Genomic DNA, 25388 nt, shown 5'->3' with positions numbered 1-25388 from the left:
AAGGTTTGTCAGATAAAGACTCCTGACGTCTAATCCATTGCGGGCTTTTTAATCAGAGGTTGCTTTTATAAATGGGAGTCTGTATATGTGTGTGTGTTCTTTTTGAATGTAATTTCATAATGACATAGTTGAGCATCAGGGAGAAGGGTTAGCCGATTAAAAAGGACATAATGACTCAGTAAATGCAGAGGTAAAAAGTTATTGTCAACAGTAGGTTGTAATAATCATTAAGTGGCTTTGTTGTGCTTTACTGGCTAATGATGTTTTTATTTCCCTTGGTGTGATTTTGGAGGTTGTGACGGAGTTAGGTGAAGCAAAAAATATCAGACATTTTCATCTTTGCTCAGTCATTCATCCATTCCTTGCTTCCTCCCCTTCCCTCCACCAGAAACCATCGCTGAGCCGGCCGACCGACCCACCCCCAACCCCCCCGCCACCACCCCCGGCTCAGCCGTCACCACCACCGCACCCTTCCACCCTAACATGGTGTGGGCCATCCCGCCTCCGAGGACGGAAGAGCCAGGGACCACCGAGCGGCCCCCGGCCACCACCACACTTTCCACCCCCATCCCCCTCCGACCAAACCACCGCCACTCCATCCACATCCAGCCTCCACAGTCCACCGCCACCACTGCCACCGCCACCTCCTCCCCTGCTCCCTCCGCCGCCGCCGTCTCCTTCGAGGGCTCGGGCAGCGGGGAGCCAAGCGGGGACGACCAGACGGAAGAAGAGGAGGAGCAGGAGCAGGAGCAGGAAGAGGAAGCAGGTAGCGGCGTCCCACCGGAGGCCAGTGGGGCAGAGGAGCCTGTCGGTAAATCACTGCTCTTTCACTTCATTACCCATAATGCTTTGAGTTGTGTGTGTGTGGGATGGGCTTTTCTTTTTTTTTCAAGAAGGGGTTGGAAGTAGTCTCTTCTTAGCTGGCATCATAACATATTCATGCCATCATCTGTGAAAAGTTAACATCGGCGCCGTATTTCTATGCAAATTGTTTCTGAGGAGACAAATGTCAACGCCAGGCAGGCAGGGCAGAGAAGTCTTTGTAAACAGATGCCGTTAGTGTCATTTCCACTTGCAGAAGATGTATATCTCAATTTCAGAAAAGGAATGTATTTGCATGGTTCACTGTTGCTACATCACGCCGTGCTCTTTTCTCTCCCATTCCACCGGCGCGCTTGCTCTCATCGGCGAGCAAAACAAAGCCAGGCTCTGTAAAATAGACCCTCGGCAGGCCAGATGAAACTGCTGGCCCGCATCTGGGGATCTGTGGAGCCTGACTTGACGGGCTGATGTGACTGGGAGGTTGGAGGTGTGAGTGTGTGCGTGTACTTGTCACATGACTAGTCTCAAATCTTTCCCGACATGCCCTCCTGACTGTAACAGCAGGCCACGGTTTCTGGGCCTCTGCTCGGACAACGAGGGAAGACTTTTCAATCAGATTTTTTTTATTTTTTTGTTGTTGTTTTCCATCCATCCACCTTCGGCTGACAGCTTGCAGTAACAGGATAGGATTGATGGAACAGCGTGGCCCCAGTGTGCTCTTCCTCAGCTCTTCCTCCTCCCCCATCTCGCTCCCCCTCTCTTAGATTTATTCTCTTGTCAGAGGCTGACCAGAGAGGCATGTAGCCTGCCTGCCAAGGAGACCTGACGTCTTGTGGCTATGTGTGTTTGTGTGCGAATGAATGTGTACCCAAGCATACCTGGATGTATTTTTTTTTACATTGTGCGTGCTTGCTGGAGCACAAGTGCACACATCAATCCGTGATCAGAGTGTGAGGAGATTGCTGGGTGCAGATTTCAACATGGATTTTAAAATATACATAGGGCTGTCAATCGATTAAATTATTTAATCACGATTAATCACAAATTAATCGCATATTTTTAAGGGTATCATTCAGGTTTTAGGAGCAGTGTCCCAGTCTGGATGCTCCTACATATTATGCAGCAGGATAAAGAGACACATTCTGAATTCAGACAGTGAATAACAGATACTAGGAGATATTGGGTTTGGAGGTGTTTCCCCCAAGAAAATTTGAAGGTTTTTGACTTAAATTTGACCATTATTATTACTAGTTAAATGATTATTTTATTATTTACACATATCACAGCCTTCGTCTGAAGAAATTAATTCTTCTGGAAATGTTTGCCCTAAAAAAGCAAAATTCGGAAAACTTTTAATTAGGGCTGTCATCGATTCAAATATTTAATCCCAATTATTCGTGCGATTGTCCATATTTAATCGCAGATTAATCCCACATTGTTTATCTGTTCAAAATGTACCTTAAAGGGAGATTTGTCAAGTATTTAATACTCGTAATCAAAATGGGAGTGGGAAATTATGCTTGCTCTCGGAAACGCGTCCAGAAACCCTCACAGGTACTGCATTTAGCATAAAAAATATGCTGAAATCATAACATGACAAGCTGCAGCCCAACAGGCAACAACAGCTGTCAGTGTGTCAGTGTGCTGATTTGCCCCAAACTGCATGTGATTATCATAAAGTGGGCGTCTCGTGGGTACCCATAGAACCCATTTACATTCACATATTTTGAGGTCAGAGGTCAAGGGACCCCTTTGAAAATGGCCATGCCAGTTTTTCCTCGCCAAAATTTAGCGTAAGTTCGGAGCGTTATTAACCTCCTTCACGACAAGCTATGACATGGTTGGTACCGAGGGGTTTCTTAGGTATTATAGTTTCATATGATACCAGTATCTTCACTCTAACTTTAAAACTGAGCCCGCTACAACATAAAAAAAACTCAACTTGCGTTAATGTGTTAAAGAAATCAGTGGCGTTAAAACAAATTTGCTTTGTTATTATCGTGTTGACTTTGACAGCCCTAAATCTACACTAATCTGTGTTTCTTCATAATGGTTGGTTTGTGTATTTTATGTTGAAGTCTTATCTGTTGTGTGTTAGTCTTATTATCTCCCTCTCCTCATGTCACTGAGCGTGTCCAATACCGAGTGCACATATCACTGTCTGAGTATATAAATGTGAGCAGGCCAGAGATGTGTGTGCTTTTGTACCGGCGCTTTGTTGAAATCTGCTCTTGTGTGTGTGTGTGTGTGTGTGTGTGTGTGTGTGTGTGTGTGTGTGTGTGTGTGTGTGTGTGTGTGTGTGTGTGTGTTTATTTGACAGCTCTCATGGCTCCCACTGGAGTCATGCGACATCCCCTTGCTGTTGTGCGCTGCCCTCTCTCCCCCACCACCAGCACTCTCCTCTTCAGCCCAGCGTCTGTAAATCTGCAGACCGCACGCCAACAGATGCCCTATAAACCGCCGCCCCCCCCCCCCCCCCCCCCACCTCCTCTCGCCTCCTTTGACCGCGAGTCCTTGAGCCGGACGCCCCTCGCCTCTGACGTCTTTACGACTTGTTTAGCCGCTAGCTGTTTGCCTCCACGATTATTTCTAATCTCTGTGCGGCCATAAACTGCGCTGCTTTCGGCCAAGACGACCCCACCCCCCTCGGTCGACACCATCATTAGAGAGGACGTAGCCCCGCTGCTGTTACACACTCCCATCCTTCAGAGAGAGAAGGCCTGAGCACTTTTATGTCTTTTATGTCCCGAGATGGGCCAGATATACAGGGAACAAACACAACTGTATGTGTTTTTCCTCTCTCCTGGGGAGCCTTGAAGGTAACTGTTAGCCAATCAGCTGTGAGCAGTTATCATATCCCCCCTCATCGTTTAAAGTGCTCTGTGTGTGACATGACTGGCAACAGTGCCCATTATGTGTTCTCTGCCTGACAAAATGAGTTCCAGGTGTAAAATCAATTCCCACGAAAACGCCATATAATCACTCCTGACAGATGCCTCTATTAGCGTCCAATCACAGGTCAGCAGACTGAAAACTCGCAACCATCTGCAGGTTGTGGGAAAAAAATAAAAGATTTTTTTTTACCTTCGAAACATTAGCCATCCTCAGAGCCGAGAAAGTCTCTCTCCTCTGGGTCTCCGAGATAAACTGGCTTGAATTTATGCATTTTCTAAAGCTTCATGAATTATTATGAGCCCCTGTGTATCACCCCCCAGGTCCCACGTTGGCGAGCACCACCGTACCCATGGCCGAGGACAGGTCGTCCTGCGACAACACCGAGTTCGGCTGCTGCCCCGACGGCAAGACGCCGTCCAGCACTCCGGAGGGCGCCAACTGCCCCTGTAAGTCAAAGTGCCCCTTCTGAAAAACACTTTCTCTACCCTGTAAATACCTCATCTTCCTCCTCTGTGTGTTTTCTCCAGTCAGTAGATACTATATTATTAGAGAGATGATATCCTGATATCATTTCATGTTCCTGGGGTTCACCATCCATATTCTGAGATACAGTAAATGAGCATCCACTGCAGCATTAGCTTTTTAAACAACATATATACAACATATATTCTTTCTGAGAGCTAAATGAGAAGCTCGATACATCAGACCGGCACATACGGGTACTTCGCAAAAAAAGTCATGGCCGCGCCCCTTTTGGGGGAAAGACAACCGAAAATGTAATTTGATGTATGTTTTGATTGTAATTTTGACAAATTTGTATGCATTCATCTCTTTTTATACAAATGTTTATTTTATACACACGTGTAATAATTATTTTGCGACGTTGCCTGAATCTGAGCGTTTGCGGTATTGTAATAAATGAAGGCTGATCGCCGCCATGTCCCTTCAGTCTCCCCCCACCCTCCGTCCAACACAGTGGCTGGATATTGCTTATCCAGACATCTCTACATATTTGATTGAATCATGTTAGGCTAAGTGTTGTCTGTAAATAACCAACGTGTTAATAACCAACTGTTTGATCAATAGGCTGAGTCTTAGTTGGAGACGATAATCTGAATTTCAACTGAATTGCAATGTAATTGCGTTGCTAGGCAACAGTTCCTGTCAGCTGATGTTATTTACATACACTGCAACAGGAAATAAACTGGGACACATTTAGAATGTTTACATTTAAAACCCTGTAATGGTCTAAATATTGTATATTTGTGACATCATAAATGGACAGAAATCCTAACGGCTTGTTTCTATGAGGCGTGGTCATGAGAGCCTACTCTGGATGACGTATTGCCCTCTCGCTCTCGCTCTCGCTCTCGCTCTCTCTCGCTCTCGCTCTCGCTCTCGCTCTCGCTCTCGCTCTCGCTCTCGCTCTCGCTCTCTCTCCCCTATTTCCCTTTTTTTAACTCCCATCTTCAATTTACAACCTTAATTTGTGGATGCATTGAGAATCGTCAGGATATCTTTTTCATATTTAATGTTTACTTCGGGAATAACAATATCGTGCCATCTGCCTTAAACAACCAGATGAACAGGTGCTATTTTTTTTTTTTTCGCAGCGTTGCTTTCATGAATCACCACCTTCGTATGTAAATGATCATATTGGCAGGTGGCAGGAAATGAAGAAAAAAGTACTCAAACAGTGGAAGTGTTACCTCGGTAATCCGTGGTTATGAATTTGACGACACTTGAGAGTCTGATATGAGTCGTACCCTGAGAGTCCACGTCATATTTTAGGGCCCCTTGGTTTATAAATAACCATCCTTCTTTTTCTCTCTCTTCACCTTCTTTCTATTTATTTTAATCTCCCACCTCTGCTTTTATTCACCCCCCCCCCCTCACACATACCTTCTTTTCTATCAGTCGCTATCTCCCTCTTGAGCTATATCTCACTCTTTTCTCTCCCTCAACTCAGTCAATCTCAATCCAGTCTTGCATCAGTTCATTTCTCTGTAGAGTTGAGCGGGAGAGAGAGTGGAGAGACTACCACAGGCCGCAGAGCGCTGTTGTACCAATCAGTGCCTTCTGCCAGACTCCCGTTCATAAAGATAAAGAGCTTCTTTCTCCCCACCGCTTCTCCATCTCTCTCTCCCTCCATCCCTCAGCTGAAATCTGCTCTCTATTTGTCCCCTCGGTGTTAGTCTGACTGATTGTGAAAGGAGGGATTCTGTTCGGCTCCCGCGGGAGCTCCAGGTCACGACTTGAAAGAGCTGAGGCCACAAATTAGTGCGCAGAGTTGCATTTCTTGCCACATTGAAGGTCCTGTTGCCGTCCAATAAACCAGCAGAGTTCAGTGCCACACAATCCACAACATGATCTGAAGATATGAGGCCACCTTTGGCCTTCTGCAGCCATCTGCCATTTATTTGTTTCACAGAATTTATAGCCAAACAGAAGCAGAATTGAAACATGGAACAGCACATCTGAGGCTGGATTTGATGACATTTGGCCCCAAATCCAAGCCGATAGAAGCATGTGCTGCGTGACAGGTTTTTAGCTGTAAGACAACAGTTGTAACAAATCCGTTAAAGCCTGTAAATATTTATCTCAGCCGACAACGACGGCGGCGCACCGGCGATCAATACTTCATTCAGCTCAAGTGTTACCAATAAAAGCAGGCAGCGCGATGGGCTGATCGATCCGCCGGATCTTTTTTCTCCTGAGGAGGGCTTAGCCGATCCTCCGCTCATTAGAAGTGAAATGACACGTCCCTCACGCTCGAATATCCATCGGCCTCCATCTCAATGTATTGACGCGCGCCCGGACGTCTCGAAACGAAAAGGACACATTTTTCTGCTGTTCCAATCTTCACATTTTATTGAGCTATCAAACGGTGAAGTGGCTCAAGGTTGAGTTTACTCCACACATTCACACACTCAAGGAGATCTTTGAAACACTTTTTGTTATTCTGTTGTAAAGCTTCACAGTGGATGTTAGGGCTGGGTTAAGAATGTACTTAAGGGTCATTTCACTCAAATTAAAGAAAATGCATTTTATCACCAACCTGCTGTAGTATTGAAAAGTGGAGATTGTTTATTTGTTCAGGTATTTAGCAGGAGCATAAGAGTGTAAAACATTATGATAGAAGAATATGATGGTCATCCTCATGCTCTATTATGTCTCATAAATTCATACCATTTGTCACACAGATTTGGTGCTAAATTTAACTATATTTTACGACTGGAGAATTGGTAAAAAATTATCAATAATCCCCCCAAAATACCACATAAAGACACCAAGACCTTGAGGAACACCACAGAAAAAGCCATGCTGCGATTTGGTATCAAAAACTTTTGACATTTGGAGATTTCTGCAAGAATTGCAGTTTTCGGCAATTCGATGCCTAGCACTTCTGTTCTGGAACCTGCTCAGAAACCCCCTTATTGTCAATCTACCTAGGAGAGCCATCCATCCTCTGAATGCTCTAGGTCTCTAGTTTGTGGTTGTAGAGTTTCATGAGGCTGTGATTATCCTAGAGGTCACCACAGGTCATTTTATACAGTGACGGCAAGTTTCAAAAAATGGTCTCTCTACAATGAAATGGGTACTATGGGGACTAACATCATCACACATGAATACAGGTGGGCTCATTGGATCCACAAGAGTCTCAGCTTTACAGTGAGACCCAATTTATGTAATTCCTGTTTTGGGACCCCAGTATGCAGAAATATAAAAAAACAGCATTTTTATCCCTTGTCCCATGTCCCACATATTGAGACGATGGACACAGTTTCATTGGCTCTAGTTTTCAAAAGTCAAACCTCTGCAGGACAGACGCTTTTCTTAAAATCTGGCTTTTATCCAATGGCTGTGACTAAAGCAGGGAAGGCTGTCATCACGGTGCTGTGTTTCCTGTCAATCAAACTGCACACACGCGAGTCAAGTGTAGGTTAACATTTCATCGTCTACACTGCTACGCTACGCCCAACGGGGGAAAAATTGCGAATCACCGCAAAGTCACAAACTATGCAGATTTAGGCGGAATATGCTGTAAACTACCACAAGGAAAAGGAAGAGCAGCTACAACAAAGACTGTGAAACTACTACTACTAAGTATTTATAAGCCCCGTGGAAGAAGATTATCAGAGTTTTTTGTGAAATTTGGGTAACGTGTCCCACTTTGTCCCACACACACATACTCTTTGTCCCACATTATGTTTGTTGGGATCTGGTCACCCTATCTTGAGGTCAGAGGTCAAGGAAGCCCTTTTAAAAATGGCCATGCCAGTTTTTTCTCGCCAAAATTTAGCGTAGCTTCGTAGCGTTACTTAGCATTCTCCCCAACAAGCTAGCATGACATGGTTGGTACCCATCGATTCCTTAGGCTTTCAGGCATATGATACCATATACTTCACGCTAGCTTAAAAACTGCCCGCAACAACCTCCGAAATACAGAATAGCGGCAGGGCGTGTTAAAGGGTTAACCTAATGTGTTTCTTAGCCATATGTTACATTTAAACAAGGCAGTACCATTCACATAACATCAAAGATAATAAACGGCAAAATGCTCATGTGAAAGTTAATGGCACGCTAAGCTCCAGCTCCTGTAAACTCTTCCATATGCCAGGGAAGGTCTGACAAATCCATTACATTTTACAGTTCACTAGAATCTGATAGTCAAATAGCTCCGTCCCTGCTTTTTATCACTCTCTTTTCTTTCTCTCGTAACGTCCGTCACGGCAGTGGGCCGGAAAATCACCCTCTCTGATGTTTGTCTTCTTTGTAGATTAAAAGTCAGATCTCTCTCGCGGTCCCCTCTCTCTCTCTCTCTCTCTCTCTCTCTTTTTCGCTCTTTTATCGGCCAAACCTCGCCCATTTGCCTCTGTTTTATGGCCGCCGTCACATCTGAATCGATGTGTGCTGCCCGTGAAAGTACTGTAAAGACAGAGGGAACGCCAGTGGGGCGGGGTGGCACCGGTCGCCAGTGTCTGCTGTCCCTTTCATGCAATTTTAACCAGGCGGTGTCAGTCACCGGTCTGGCGGCATTAAGGAGACAATTACGGCTATCTTTCACGATAATCATACAAGTGCTCTTCTCCGTTCTCCCTGGCGTTGTGCAGGCAGGGGCAGCCATGATTGATTTGGGCAATTTGTTCTGCTGATTACGAGCGGCGTGGAAGCATGGCATCAGCGCCTCGCACGCTTCCCCCGTTCTTCACCTCGCACACGCACACACAAATCCCCTCCGCTTTCAGCTTTATTTCAAGCCCTCTTCTCTCTGGCAGCAGTAGAGAGAAAAAACACGTATAGAGAGTTGATAAATGTTGGACAACATAACCCCCAAGGTCGCACAGGGAGGCTCTCTCTTTGCTGAAGAAGGCACTTTTGAGAATGCCTGTGGGCTCTTTCCTCTTTAGTGTGTGTGTTTTTCCTTCATGTGTTTGTGTGTCTGTCTAACTTGTTGTCTTTTTACCCAGCCCGCCATGCCTCGGCCAGCTTTTGGGATGAGTCTCAGTCTGGTAAAACTGGCCCAATTTTTCCACCTTTCCTTCCCTCCTTCCTTGTTCTTTCCTTTCCTTCCTTCATATCTCACAGTCCACCTCTTCCACCACCACAACCTCCACCACCACCACTACGCCCAGCCCTTTTCAAACCCCCACGCAATCGGCACACTAACCTCCCCTTGTCAAACACACACAAAACACACAATCCATCACTAACCCAAAACTGGCACTCCCCCCAGAAACGAGCACTGTGTGAAGGCAGCGGGAACTGAGTGATAGAAGAGGGGTTTGAGCCGTGGCATTTCAGTATCACATTTTCTTTCCTCGCCTTCTCTCTCTCCTCTTCCAGCCACCATGAGGGTCACTGGTTTCCTGCACTTGGACCAGGTGGAGGGCCAGGAGATCTTCTACACCCCCGAGATGGAGGACCCCAAGTCGGAGCTGTTCGGAGAGACGGCCCGCAGCATAGAGAGTGCTGTAAGTGCTGTAGGAGCAAGTAGTGCTGGGAAGTCAAGTAGTAATAATGACTAATTTTTCCCTGATATTCACTTGTTTACATTTCACAGTTCGAGTCAGACTGTGACTTGATTTAATACACTGAGATGTTTTGCTGCTAAAGCTTTACTTGTTCTGTTGTGACCAGTAGCTTATGGTGGCTAATGTTAACAAAAAACACAGGACTTTTGCTCAGGAATGCGTGTCCCCTGTGAAACCAGAAGGCAACGTTGACTTATTTGTCATGTAACTTCCGTACTTGAGTTACGCCACTTTCGAAGTTATCTTAACCCAAATCACAATCTTTTCCTAAAGCAAAACAAAGTACTTTTATTGCCTAAACCTAGCCAAGTAGTTTTGTTGCCTAAAACTAAGTAGTTTTGTTGCCTAAAACTAAGTAGTTTTATTTCCGAAACCTAACTAAGTAGTTTTATTACCTAAACCTAGCCAAGTAGATTTTGTGCTTAAACCTAACCATGTAGTTTTGTTGACTAAAACTATATAGTTTTGTGGTTTAAAACTAAGTAGTTTTGTTGCCTAAACCTAACTAAGTAGATTTATTGCATAAAACTAAGTAGTTTTGTTGTTAAAACTAAGTAGTTTTGTTGCCTAAACCAAACTAAGTAGATGTATTGCCTAAACCTAACTAAGTAGTTGTATTACCTAAATCTAGCCAAGTACATTTTTTGCTTAAACCTAGTCATGTAGTTTTGTTGACTAAAACTATAGTTTTGTTGATTAAAACTAAGTAGTTTTGTTGCCTAAACCTAACTAAGTAGATTTATTGCCTAAACCTAACTAAGTAGTTTTATTACCTAAACCTAGCCAAGTAGATTTTGTGCTTAAACCTATTCCTGCAGTTTTGTTGACTAAAACTATATAGTTTTGTGGTTTAAAACTAACTAGTTTTGTTGCCTAAACCAAACTAAGTAGATGTATTGCCTAAACCTAACTAAGTAGTTTTATTACCTAAACCTAGCCAAGTAAATTTTTTGCTTAAACCTAACCATGTAGTTTTGTTGACTAAAACTATAGTTTTGTTGATTAAAACTAAGTAGTTTTGTTGCCTAAACCTAACTGAGTCGATCTTATCCAAAATCTAACCAAGTAGTTTTGTTGCCTAGACCTAACCAAGTTAGATGGTATGCATGTAATGAGCGGAAATTGACACAGTGCGTCACATGTTGTTGGACATGCGTAGGAAAACACATGAAAAATGAGGAATAACTTTTCGAAAGATATCATATGAGCCGTCGTATAAGGATACAATACCAGGGAACATGTTTACTGCCTCCTGCTCGTGCTCTCACGTCGACACCATATCCAGCTGCAGCAGGCGACTGTTTTCAGAGGAAAAAACTTTGACAAACACATTATACGGTGGTGCTTTGGTGGAGATCAATTAATTAATTTAATATTGCTTTAAAGCAACTGACCCAAGTGACACTGTAGACACAGTGGTCACTGTTCAGCAAACATTACATAGTCTAGCTTTGAATTTTGCATTTTCCCAAGAATCTTCATGTCAAGAGTGGAGTGTCAAGCCTCTGAAACAACATCCAAAGCATCGTGAGACACTAAAACCCTTCACCTAGAGCCAGACTAATCAAATTCTTTGAGCTCCTTCAGGCAGGCAGCTTTCATTGCAGGTTTTACAGACTTGACACCCCTGAAGCTGCCGGGGGATATTCTGCCACACTGGGCTGGATTGCTTTTCTCCGGTCAGTGATCTGATAGAAAAATAACAATGATAAAAAAAAAAAAAAACAGATTCACTGTCTGCGGTCAGAGAGGAACATACATCCTATCAGACGGAGACAACATAGCCTGGCTGATATTTGATTTCTAATAAAAGGGGAATATTGGCGAACTGTTACATCAGGTGACCCCGAGGAATGATTGAATTCCAGTTTTCACATCAAAACAAAACAAGACTCTTTACATCATGCCGGTTCAATAATCATTTTTCACAATCAAAATACATATACTGCTTAAGAATTTTCACAGGATTTTGGCTGGAGCTTTTCATTTCAAGCACAGTATAAAAGCTTTAGGGCTGAGTTAGCACAGCCACTACAGCAAGAGGCTTCCAGAAAACTCTTCCAAGTTTAATAAGAGAACTATAAAAAAAACTAACAGCTCTCTGCAGACTTGTGCAAAGACTAATTTCTCTATTGCTTGCCAAACACTTCAGAGCGAGCAGCGTCTCATGTGAGGTTAATTAAGATGTTTCCGATATTTGAAAAATCAAGTCCTTATCCTGGATATGTGTCGCATAAGTTTGGGTGGTCAGGGTGCCAGCTGCTGTTAGCTAGCCGAGGCCGAGGCTGAGGCCTAGCCGAGCCCGGCATGGAGTCTGTAGAGTAATCACAGTTTGACCCCTCCACTGTCCGTTTTCTCTGTTGAACTCAGACCTTTGAACAAATGTCTCTGTTGTCAAGCCAGGGCCTCGCTCCTCTGATGAAACAGGGATGTGTATGTGTGTGTGTGTGTGTGTGTGTGTGTATGTGTGTGTGTGTACACAGTACACATCTACCAGCTGTTGAATCGGTGTCACTAGCCCCCACTGGGACCTAATCTACTACCTCACAGCGATTTGTGTGAGTTTGAGTGTGTGTGCGCTCGTTACACTCCAAGCTCTCTGAAGCCTGGTGTGCCACTTGATAGCAACCACCCCCTCTTCATCTTCCAACACTCACATCAAGCACACACACACACACACACACACAAAGTACGCTCACTGATATACAGCACACATACAAAGAATCAAGCCGCGGTACATTTCTGTAGCAACCTGTTACATCTGGTGAATCAATTAGGGTATGTGAGAGAAAGAGGTGGAAAAATCAGGAGGTTTCTACGGTAGGTCAGTGTTTCTCCATCATTTCCATCCCTAAGCCAGCCGTGGAGGATTTTATTTTTGACCGGTCTACATTTGGCGTTCAGTACATGAAGGAAATCATCGGAATCATCAGGATGAACTGAGTGTACTGAATCATCAGTGTCACTGATCGTTCACCTCGCTAGCGTCTGGAAAACATCATGTTATAAAGTATCTTGTTTAAAGGAACAGTGTGTAGGATTTGGCGGCATCTAGTGGTGTGGTTGCAGATTGCAACCAACTGAATACCCCCTCTGCTCAGGGAGGAGTGCAAAACCGTGGTAACGCCACGCTCAGAGGCCATCCTTACCATAAAAACACTATTTTAGGTGCAACAGAAGACGGCAGCTGGCGATACCACGGCTTTGCACTCTGCAGCTCACGTTACTGCAGTTTCACAAGCGTGTCAGAGAACTACGGTGGCCTTCAGGTAACGTAAAAAAATGCGAAAACCTTTCACCAGAGCCAACGTTTGGTTTGTCTGTTCTGGGCTAATGTAGAAACATGGCAGAGCAACATGGTGGACTCCATGAAGAGGACCCGCTCCCTATGTAGATATGACGGGCTCATTTTAAGCTAACAAAAACACAATGATTGTTACTTTCAGGTGATTACACACTAAAGAAAACATGATAATGAATATTTTATTACATGGCTTTTGTTGAATATTCAATTCTGATTGGTCAATCACGGCATTCCACGGTCTGTTATTTCTTTATAGCAGACCGTTGCTATGTATAACAGACCGTTGCTATGGGCGCAGTTCAGATGTCGGACTCGGATAATGTACAGTCATTGTTGTGAAATAAACCCCCTGCCGCATCGCCCTGAAGGGCTTTATTTCACAACAATGACCCGCTTGCTGTACATTACCCCTTACGTGTTCCATTTCTGCTAACTGATCCTCTAAAACGTTACACTGTTCCTTTAAAAGGAAAAGCCGCAAAAACAGCATTGCGGTGGTAACTCTGCTGCAGATAGGTGGTTGCTGAGCATCAAACCTTATTCGACAATGCGATAACCTAACAAAAAAAATTAACAAATTACACAGTCAGTAGCCTAACTATATTAATCTGTGACTGTACAAAATGATTCCAATGAGCAAAAATGATTATTTCCAACACAAATCCCAAGAGTTCCAGCTGAATATGTCTCTTTCACAGAAATGTCACATAATGGGTGAATCTCGTTCTAAAACATGATTTTGTGGACAATGACTGGCTTTAGTAAAGTCGGTGAGATGCAGATGGTGTGTGGAAGGGCGCTCGGTGGAAACAATGGAAGCGGCCACTCAGAAGCAGCTCCAGTAAAGTGGGTTAGCGGGCCTTGTGGCTGCTGTCATTTTAACCAGCAGAGGATTTTCCTCTTGTTTTTCGTTGCTTTTGAGTGTGTGAATGTGATTAATCCACCAGCACGCTGACAAGAACTGAATTATGGGGAAACGACTGACTGTATGTATAACTTAAGCATTAAAATTGTCCAATTTGAAGATAAAATATTGGTCTATAGATTCTTCGGCTAACTTCAGTCTTACTGCTGTAATATCCCCGTTGGCTTCTAAAACATTCTAGTCCAACCTCCTCATGGAGCTCTTCTAGCTGTTATAACTTCCACACGGGGGGAATCGGAAGCAAAACCAATCAGCAGCACATGTCAGGGTTGCACGACATTTATCGTAGCTCCTCCCGAAAACGTGTCTCTATAATTAATGCCACGGCTGCAGCTAAATGTCAATTTGTGCACCCGCACCCGACAGGTTTCTTCTCTGCACCCCCAATTTGAGAGGCAGTCTTTCTTCCTCAGAGATAGAGTACAGTCTTCTGGAATTGGACTCGCTGCGATGATAGCATGGAGCTCATTACTAGCTTCATTTATCATCTCTTCTCTCTCTCTCTCTCTCCCTCAGCTCAATGAGTTGTTCAGGAAGTCGGAGGTGCACAAAGACTTTATGAGCATTCGTGTCCGCAACCTGTCGCCCAGCAACTCCATCCTGGCCTTTGTGGAGGCCCACTTCAAACCAGGTGAGAGATATTTGAAGAGAGTGGAAGATTTGGAAACTGAAAAATGATTAAGTACAGTTGCCAATAGAGAGATATGCGGTATGAATCAGTTATGGTTTCTTCCCCCTTTTGTCTTTTAGCGAGCAAGAACTTACTTGATTTAAATGAAATTGGGATAAAAGTTGGGCCACTGGCCAAGGAAGACCTAATTAGTTTTTTATGCAGAATAAGCCACTATAGTTTTAAAGCACTTTACATTTCCACTCGTAACTCTTGGACTGTAAGGCGGAGAGGCAAAATTACTTCTCTCCTGGATTCTTCGGTCCAGCACAGTCATATTTTATTGCCCCTCCTACACATTTCATTCCCCGCTCACTAAATTTAGAGCATCAAGCAATTTTTTTTTTTTAGATAATATTTTGAATATCCCATACAGTTCTCTTAAAACTTCTAAAATCCTGAAAGCAATTGTGCAATAGCAACCACATTGTACCTTCACTAAGGCTGTCAATCAATTCAAATATTTAATTGTGATTAATCACATGATTGTCCACAGTTAATCGTGATTAATCGCAAATTAATCACACATGTTTTTATCTGTTCAAAATGTACCTTAAAGGGAGATTTGAGATTTAATACTCTTATCAACATGGGAGTGGGCAAATATGCTGCTTTATGCAAATGTATGTATATATATATTATTGGAAATCAATTAACAACACAGAACAATGACAGATATTGTCCAGAAACCCTCACAGGTACTGCATTTAGCATGAAAAATATGCTCAAATCATAACATGGTAAACTGCAGCCCAACAGGCAACAACAACTGTCAGTGTGTCAGTGTGCTGACTTGACTATGACTTGCCCCAAACTGCATGTGATTATCATAAAGTGGGCATGTCTGTAAAGGGGAGACTCGTGGGTACCCATAGAACCCATTTTCATTCACATATCTGGAGGTCAGAGGTCAAGGGACCCCTTTGAAAATGACCATCCCAGTTTTTCCTCACCAAAATTTAGCACAAGTTTTGAGCGTTATTTAGCCTTCTCCATGACAAGCTAATATGACACGGTTGACACCAATGGATTCTTTAGGTTTTTTAGTTTCATATGATGATAATATCTTCACTCTAGCTTTAAAACTGAGCCCTCTACAACCTAAAAATCTCATGTTGCGTTAATGCATTAAAGAAATTAGTGGCGTTAAAACAAATTTGCGTTATTATCACATTAATATTGCCAGCCCTAACCTGCACATAACTACCCTGAGTCATCCTGCATACTGAAGAGGTATTTTGCCTCTACAGAAGGTGCACAGTACAGTTGGCAACAACAACAACAAAACTCATTGAAATGATTCATCTATTTTAAATTTTGCACAATTTTCATCCTTGTACAAAACACGAGCTGGATTTAAGTGTTTTCATTATGATTTTCTATTGACATATATATTCTGGTTCAGATCCGGATGCAGGTTAGGAACTTTTCTATTATTAAAAAAAAACAAATTTAGAGGATTGTGCATCCTTGGCAGAGATAAGCGCTCTGAGTGCCATCAACTTCTTTTTTCATTTGGCTCATAATATCGTAAGGCACCGAATGATTTTCCTCATTTGTATCTTCTTTTTTAATTTTCTTCTCAATGCCAACTCAGTCTCTTGCTTGCAACATTTGCCACAGTGATAAAAAAAAAATATCATATGAAGGTTTTGTACCTAGAGTAGATGTTGACATTGGTGTTTGTTATTCATCAGAGACAGGAAAAGTTCCCTAAATTACCTTGCAGGTGATTCCGCTTGTGCTCTGTTTTACCGTCTATCATGCAGTTAAAGGTAAAATTAGATATAATTAGAAAAATAGAAGTGTCTGCTCCGACCTTAATACAGTGATAAACCCTAGATAACAACTAAAGATGAGTTACTAATGTTGTTTTAATCTGTTAAAGGTTTGTTTTAGGGCTGTCAAAGTTAACTCGTAAATGCAAATTTGTTTTAATATCACTCTTTTCTGTAATGCATTAATGCAACTTGTGATTTTTAGGTTGTAGCCGGCTCAGTTTTAAAGCTAGAGTGAAGATACTGGTATCATATGAAACTAGAAAAACCTAAGAAATCCATCGGTACTAACCATGTCATACTAGCTTGTCGAAGGAGGTTAAATAACGCTCCAAACTTGTGCTAAATTTTGGCCATTTTCAAAGGGGTCCCTTGACCTCTGACCTCCAGATATGTGAATGTAAATGGGTTCTATGGGTACCCACGAGTCTCCCCTTTACAGACATGACCGCTTTATGATAATCACATGCAGTTTGGGGCAAGTCTTTAAGGTACATTTTGAACAGATAAAAAAAATTTGGGATTAATTTGCGATTAATTGCAATTCGATGTTTTAATCGTTTGTCAGCCTTAGTTTGTTCACATCACTAGTGCTGTAATCACAGACTTATATTTTCAATTGGGACAAATACCCATACTTACACCTAAGTGCTTATTTCTCATTATTAGTCTTTTGTGTATGTGAATTCAGTTCAAAACGATAAGGTTGATGCCACAACTGGGCCTTCAAGCTCCTTTTGTACCATACAAAACTCCACCCCCCCTTCTTCCCCTTTATTTTATTTTATGAGTGTCGTTTAGTGTCCTTCACACCCCTCGTACGGGGCAACGTTAAGCGGCGTTCCTCCATGGCCTGTAAAGCGAACATCTGCAGCGAACGTTATGAGAGCGATTCATCTGGAAAAAAGCCGGACAAGCGGCAGGGTGGAGGACAAGTGGTCCCCGGAGATCCTCCACCTGTCACACACAGGGTTTTTTCTGATATATCCATTGTTCCGCTAAAGCGGCGCGAGTCCTGTATTTGCTTTGGAGTGCTCCTCGGAGGCCTTGTCCTGAGTGGCTGTACCTCTTGTTTATTGTAGATACCAGATACTCGGTGGAGGACATTGAAGGATCCCTGCTGAAACAGTTGAAGGCCTCCAAAGAGACCAGCATCGCCGTGAAGAAGCCGGAGGACGAGAATATTCGCTTCACCAGTTATGGTAATGCAGTATGGACTTACCAGGAGTGTGTGGGGATTAATAATATGAAAAGGGGTTTTAAGTTATTCATGAGGTGATTTATCAAAAGTTTTACGGGTCTTGAACAGGAAGTCTCAGGACCGCAGGCTCAACATCCTTTAACGTCTCTTCTTCTTTGTCTGTTTTCCATTGTTCTCTCCGGCTCTGTTGACAGGCCTGACCTCCCTCCCCTTCTTCACCACCACTACCACCACCACGGCGTCAGTCACCACAGCTGCTCCCACCACCACCACAGCTGCTCCCACCACCACCACCACTACCACCACTACCACCACCACCACCCCGTACTTCACCCGTCGCCCATCAGGTAGTACCCGCAGGCCTTACGGCAGGCGTACCACCACAACCTCGGCACCGGTCACTACACCACTACCCACCACCACCACGGCAGCCGTCACCACGACAGCATGGCCTCCAGCCACCACCGTAGCCCACGTTAGGGGCAAGCTTCACCACAAGGCCCAGAAGCCCTGCAGCTCCCACCCCTGCCTCCACGGGGGCTCCTGCGAGGACGACGGCAACGACTTCAGCTGCATGTGCCCCGCCGGGAGAGGAGGCGCCGTGTGTGAGAAGGGTGAGTCAGCTTTTTCTTTTTCTTTATATATCGGGCATTATTTCTTCTCCCTTATTTGTTATTACACCCGGGTCAGACTGGGCCCATCAGCAGCGCGTGGCAGCTGCCTTGCTGAATTGCTGCGCCTCTCATGTGTGTGGAGTCCACACTGGTAGTGTTTCTGCTGCTGGGCTGCTGCTGCCAGCTGATTCTTTCTACATAGAGTTTTCCTTTAATAATGGCCATTTTATTTCATTATAAATATAATTTTTTTTAGACAGAAAAAGTTTAAGAAGCGTGTGCTCATTTGTAATAATCCAAAATTAAAAGCCACCACTATTCATTTATGGAGCCGTGCATGTCACTGCATTTTCCTTAACACATATTTCAGAATAACAGCTTTGTGTGAACAAATGAAGGAATTCTCTCCACAGAAAAAAATGCTAGCAGGCTTTTATTTTGAAATCGAAACGTTTGGCCTAAGTGTTGAGTTAAAAATAAATATGAACTTTTTTTTTGTGACCTATTCTACAGATATATACATTGAAACTGTAGTATTGTTACTGGTATGATGTCAATATAGAATATGTCACTGACGTGAAAAAGTAAAGATTTATTTTTTACTCAACACTTCCTACTTCCGTTTCAAAATAAAAGCCCTGTGGACAGTATTCCTTCATTTGTTAACACGAAGATTTTATTCTGAAATATATGCAGGACAGTGCTGTAGAACATGCAGTGACTTGCAGGGCTCCATGAATGAATAAAGTACCGGGTTTTTTATTGTGGATTATTACTATTATTTACAAATGAGCACATGCTTTTTAACCTTTTTCTGTCTAAAATAAATATAAATGACATTTATAAAGAAATTAAATGGCCATTATGAAAGGCAAACGCTATGTAAAAAGAAAGGGCTGACAGCAGCAGCACAGCAGCAGCAGAAACACTGCCAGTGTGGACACCACAGACGCGAGAGACGCAGCAGTACAGTGAGGCAGCCGACACGCGCTGCCGACGTGCCCATTCTGGCCCGGCCATAGAAGAGACGCAGCTGACTCATGCGGGGTGTGTTGCTGCTCTAACCTGTTAACATGGATGCCGAAATAAAAAGAAACGGGTTCCACGACGCACACACGCTGCTCACGTTCCCAGTGTGGCCCGGGCTTTACTTTAAAGTTTCAAAGTCTGAGCTTATTTCAAACTCAACTAAGAAAATGAGCTGGAACAGACTTCCCTTCTAATTTTGCACTATTGCAATTAGCAATTACAAAGAAAGCACCAAAGGGCTGGCGTTTACAGTGATTTCGCAGCAACTAAGAGGCTTGTAGGCACTCCACTTTCCACTGTGCCAATCATGCCTTTTAGCTGTTCTATAATCACTGCTAACCACATCCTCAAGTGCTTTAATATATTTATAAAGTAGCAGTAACACACCATTACGATAAAAAAAATCAAATATAAAAGGAATGTTTTATTTAATGAAACTTTTATTGTAAAGAGAAAAACGACATATATTCCTTCTGTTAAGCAGTAGTTTTGTTTAATTGTAGCTTCACAAAGTGGCTGCAAAGTGACACCCTAAGTAGCGGTGTGAGTAATGACTTTCGGTTAGTGCCGGAATATGTAAATGTTATATCGTCACAGATGATTTATTGGGTCATATAAAGCTCGACAAGATAACAGCAATCAGAGTGTCAGTGGGAAACTCGATTATTTGAAAGGAACAAAGAAGTTTAGGTGTGATTGAGTCAGACGCTACATCTCTCCTCAAAACCGCGCTTCAAGCTCATCTCAAGTGATTCAGACGGGTTTAACACCTCCGAAGTGAGCGACCGCTGAGCCGTTCACCGAAAGCAACACTGAATCCAATCAGCGCCGCGGAAAAAAATCACAAATCAAGGAGAACTTTTTGAGAAGAGCAACTCTTTTGTTGCTTCCCTCTTACCCTACTTTGGGATTTTTGGCGGGATGAGGAGCAACCTCACGCAGCTGCGTCTTAAGATAATTGACAGTAATTGCCTTGATGGGGATTAGCTGGTGAGAATCAGTGTGTGTCTTCGAGTTAGAGTGGCTAAATGATGTCACTCACACACACAAACTGCACGCCGGCCTCCTCCAGATCAATCAGGTCATTAGAAAAGAGGGAGCTCATCAGCTGCCATTCTCCTCAGAGAGACGGACAGAAAGACAGATGGACGGAGAGAAAAAAAAGGAGCCCGGGGGAGAAAATGGATGATAATAATCATAATTGTCGAGTGGCAGAAAAACAAAGGGTTCCTGTGCGTGTGTGTGTGAATGTGTGTCACTTGAGGGTGGTTGAAAAGCTCGGCTCCACCTCTTTCTCGACCTCCTCCTTTTGATAAACTGAAGCGTTTCGGAAAAAATCCCTAAAAATAAACTGCCTTATTTTCTCTGTCATCAAGAGCCAGTGACACCCCGCCTCCGCTCACACACTTAATTATGCACATTAAACGCCTATTGCGCCAAATCATGTAGTAATGACAGGATTGGCTTGTTGTCTTCATTCCTCCACAGTGATCAGGTACTTCATCCCGTCATTCGGAGGCCAGTCGTACTTGGCTTTCCAGACCATGACCGCCTATCACACGGTCCGCATAGCCATGGAATTCAGAGCGTCCGAGATGACCGGCATCCTGCTCTACAACGGCCAGGAGGGCAAGAAGGACTTCATCTCTCTGGCTCTGGTTAACGGCAAGGTGGAGCTCAGGTGAGAGTTAAAGTGGCAGTAGGCAGAATATCTTTGGCATCATTGGGCAAAAAAATCCATAATAACCTTTCAGCGTATTGTAATTCAAGTGTTCTGAGAGAAAACTAGACTTCTGCTCCTCCTCATGGTTCTGTTTTCAGGCTTTAAAAAAATCTAGCCTGTGACAAGAGACTTGGGCCAATCACAGGTCATTTCAGAGAGAGAGCTTTCCTATTGGCTGTGCTCCGGCTGGTGGGCGGTGCTTGGTGTTTCCTCACCTGTTCTCAACATGGCTGCCGGGTCACAAACTTTCTCATTTTACAGCTAAACAGTACACTACAAGATGATTCTGTAAACATTTTATGAGAGAAATAGGCATTACAGTAACAGAATATTGATTCATATTTGATCAGAGTTTGTGAGTGATTGACAGCTGCTCAGAGACGGCGAAGCTCCAGCTCGGCTCTGATTGGTTGTTTTCTTCCGGTCTGTGAAATTTTGCAGATGCCATTAGGAACACCGGAGGACACCAGGGGGACACAGAGGCACATTATTTTTTTCAGATTACCTGTCTCATGCACTACTGTCAGGATATAATGACCGTTTTATAAAAATATCTTTTTTTTAATCATATCTGCTCCATTTCTACCCACTGCAGCTTTAAGAGGGAGGGTCAGCGACCTCGTTGATTCTGCTGCTTTCGTTTGATTCAATCTCATAAAAATAAAATAATCCCCGTGGGGGGAAACGGGGACACAGATAAGAATAAAACACATGAAGATAATGAGGCAAATAATTACAGCAAGTAAACATGTTGAAAACACCACCGCCAGAAAATAAAATGTAAAAAAAGACACAGAAGCCGGTTGACAGATTTGCAGGCTAAGGCTACGAAGGCATGCTTTCAGAAATGTGTTCAAACTTGCAAATAAGCTGTTCGCATGATCACGTTTGCAGATGGTGGGAACATATGTACGGGAATGTGTGCAGCAGGTCCAAATTTGGCATTTCATATGTAATTTTTAATCACATATACGCGCAGAGTTTTGTTTATGTAATGTTTACAGATGGAAGCAATGGCGTACAGTATATACGTCCAGAAATGGCTCATAGATGCGCTGGACTGAACATGTTGTACTAGTTATATCTTTTTATTTACAGTATATAACCTTCAAATTACAACAGATTTAGTTGCATTAGGCTATTACAGGCAATGTTATAAATTAGGTCTGTCAATTGTTTAAAATATTTAATCGCAATTAATCGCACGATTGTCCGTGGTTTATCACAAATTAATCACACATTTTTTTATCCGTTCAAAATGTACCTTAAAGGGAGATTTGTCAAGTATTTAATACTCTTATCAACATGGGAGTGGGTAAATGTGCTTGCTCAATGCAAACGTAAACATAGATTTATTATTGGAAGTCAATTAACAACACTAAACAATGACAGATATTGTCCAGAAACCCTCACAGGTACTGCATTTAGCATAAAACAATATGCTCAAATCATAACATGGCAAACTGCAGCCCAACAGACAACAACATCTGTCAGTGTGTCAGTGTGCTGACTTGACTATGACTTGCCCCAAACTGCATGTGATTATCATAAAGTGGGCATGTCTGTAAAGGGGAGACTCGTGGGTACCCATAGAACCCATTTTCATTAACATATCTGGAGGTCAGAGGTCAAGGGACCCCTTTGAAAATGGCCATGCCAGTTTTTCCTTGCAAAATTTTGCGTATGTTTTCAGCATTATTTAGCCTCCTTCGCCACAAGCTAGCGTGACATGGCTGGTACCAATGGATTCCTTAAGATTTTCTAGTATCCTCACTCTAGATTTAAGACTGAACCTTCTACAACCTAAAAATCGCAAGTTGCATTAATGCGTTAGAGAAATTAGTGGCGTTAAAAAAAATTTGCAGCAAGGCGCTATTATTGCATTAACTTTGACAGCTCTAATGAGGAGGACTTCTTTTGGGAGCTTTGCTGTTCAATTGCTTTTTAGTTTTTTAGGTAGATCCAACATGAAAAACATCAGATCCCATGCATCCCATAATGCACCTCTACTGTATAGTGTATTTTAGACCTCGTTTGTCTGGTAAACACCCACATCATTGAATCTCCATGCCCTTAGTGTAAGATTTGTAGGCTCTAAGCCAGGCTGAGTCACTCCTTGTGACTAGTAAACAGGCTGTGACGTGTCAAATTGGTGTAGTGCCCCTGTAGGATGTAACAGGATTTGAACAATATGTTTTTCTTAAGGCAGACATTAACCAAACGTTTCATCCGATCTGTTTGAATTGGAGCAATTTTCCTAGCAGAAACCTGCAGAAACACTAAGTATTCCTCTCTCTTCCCCACAGTGGAATTGTATGCATAAAGAATGATTTCGGGGTGAAGCAGCATCTTCAGGAGAAACTTGAACGGACTAATTAGAGATCGTGCACCTCTGCGTCTGTTTTGGACCTATTAATTCAAACAACATCCGCTCTCCTTATCTTTTGGGTCTTTCACGCTGACCCCTCTAAGCCCTCTCAGTTCCCCCCCGCCCCAAACCTGGCCGGGTTAGATCTCTCCATTCAGAGTGAAATCAATAGCAAACTAAAGGAGATAATAGTCACTTGTGCTTTCAGACGGAGCTCTGCCTCAATTCCAGAAATACAGCTGTGAGATTACCACCCACAGCTCCGCAAATCCAAGACGTGGGGAGACGAACTAATTATTTGTGGCAGATAATTGCTCTCAGGTTGTGCTAATGCTACCATATGTGTGGGTGCACATACGCGACGGCTCTTTTCTGTGATGATATGGGCTTTTTCCTCAACAAAACCCCATTAGATAAAAGGTTTAATTAAAAAGAGGGTGTGAAGACATTTTTTTTAAGTGAGTAACCGCCTCAGTCACAGAGTTTGGAAATCGTGTACCTTCTTTCTTTCATACCTCTCTGCCTTGTTGAACAATATCTTCCAGTCATTTGGCGCTGCTTGATAAAGAACAAATTTATAATCTGCTAAACTAATATGAGGTGGGATTGTTGGATGAAGTTGATTGACTGAACTTATCTCTTCTTCTCAGGTTCAACACCGGTTCGGGCACAGGCACAGTGGTCAGCAAAGTAGAAGTGAATCAGGGCCGCTGGCATTCGCTGGTGGTGACTCGCAACCGGCGCAACGCCATGCTCAGCGTGGACAACGAGCCACACAACGAGGGCGAGAGTCCACGCGGCACCGACGGCCTCAACCTGGACACCAACCTGTTCATCGGGGGAGTGCCAGAAGAAATCAAGCTGGAGTAAGATCATCTATTGTTGTGATCAAATTCAGGGCACCGAAGTCCATGAACTGTGGCTTCTCTCTAATAAAACCTTTTAGTTCACAGCTCCTAATTTAGAGAGTCTAGAACTTAAAACACAGTTTCACATTTTTGTCCATTTTGCTGACTGATTCTGATTTGTATTTTTTCCCCCTGTGGAGATATCTAGTACGTCTTACTTCCATGGCCAGGTTAACCCTATAGGGTGCTGCAGGAATGAGTCCTAAAGTCTGGACATGAGTTAGCATTTTAGCATTTCAGTCTGTCTCGACTGGAAGTCAATGTTTTTTTGAATGGGTTTTTAGTTAGATGCCTGAAGTAAGGTCTGTGGTTAACACAAGCTTGAGAGATTTTAATGTTTTGTTCGACAATATAAAATATGTCAGTAAATATCCCACTCTTGAATTTTGAAGCTTTTATAGGTCTTAAAAAAGGTGGCTAAATGAGATAACTAAACGTCATCACGCCGACTCCACCTTTACAGCCTCGTTGTGAATACTCATGCGACCGTGGTGTAGTTCGTTAATAGCCTAACGTTAGCATTTTACTCCTGGCGACTGCATGTACGCTTCAAGTGGTGTTCATTTGTGAAGATTATCTGGCTGAACAAAACGTGTAAGCATTATAAATGTTTATGTTTTGGTCAAAGGAGGTTGTGCTTCAACGATGGGATTCATGGTGGAGTGCAAGACCCACAGTCCCATAAACATAAAAATGTGATAGGGTAGGCGAAATGCTAGTATTTTGTCCTTGATTTTGAAATCTGGGATGTGCTGCCCTATCACATTTTTATCATAAACGTGTGTTTGCCACAGATCTTATTTTCTGCGATAATCCCAAAAAAATCCCATCAGCCTTTTATCGAAGGGAACCAGTACGAAGCTAACTTCCTGATTGGCCTACAAAAATTAGTCATCCCTGCATCACTCTATAGAAGGCCCCAGTAAAAAAAATTTAATAAAATTGTGGGCCCCCATTGAACCCATTTAGCCAGACAAAAAGTCAGAATGTGTTAGATGTGCACTTATGTCAATATATTGTGATAAATCACAGGTACCGCTTTGATTAAGCAGTTAATGAGATGGAATCTGGAATCTTGGAATATTCTTCAATCTCAACCCAATTAAATGTATCAGC

At 43.0% G+C, this 25388-nt stretch overlaps 1 protein-coding gene across 4 annotated transcripts in view; it reads left to right on the top strand.

The window, feature by feature from the left end:
• The window catches only part of agrn (agrin), a 349702-nt gene that overhangs the window by 287496 nt on the left and 36818 nt on the right, over window positions 1-25388 (top strand). For all 4 annotated transcript variants that reach the window (XM_074642837.1, XM_074642838.1, XM_074642840.1 and 1 more), the window contains 8 exons: window positions 389-811; window positions 4038-4163; window positions 9565-9692; window positions 14498-14612; window positions 17512-17631; window positions 17825-18244; window positions 20762-20954; window positions 24015-24230. In XM_074642837.1, the coding sequence (XP_074498938.1) occupies window positions 389-811; window positions 4038-4163; window positions 9565-9692; window positions 14498-14612; window positions 17512-17631; window positions 17825-18244; window positions 20762-20954; window positions 24015-24230 (1741 nt within the window). The remainder of the gene's footprint in view (window positions 1-388; window positions 812-4037; window positions 4164-9564; window positions 9693-14497; window positions 14613-17511; window positions 17632-17824; window positions 18245-20761; window positions 20955-24014; window positions 24231-25388) is intronic.

This window comes from Sebastes fasciatus, chromosome 8 (genome assembly GCF_043250625.1).
Source record: "Sebastes fasciatus isolate fSebFas1 chromosome 8, fSebFas1.pri, whole genome shotgun sequence".
Classification (NCBI taxonomy): domain Eukaryota; kingdom Metazoa; phylum Chordata; class Actinopteri; order Perciformes; family Sebastidae; genus Sebastes; species Sebastes fasciatus.
Note: the sequence above shows the minus strand (reverse complement) of the source record. Positions and strands in the feature narration are given on the sequence as shown.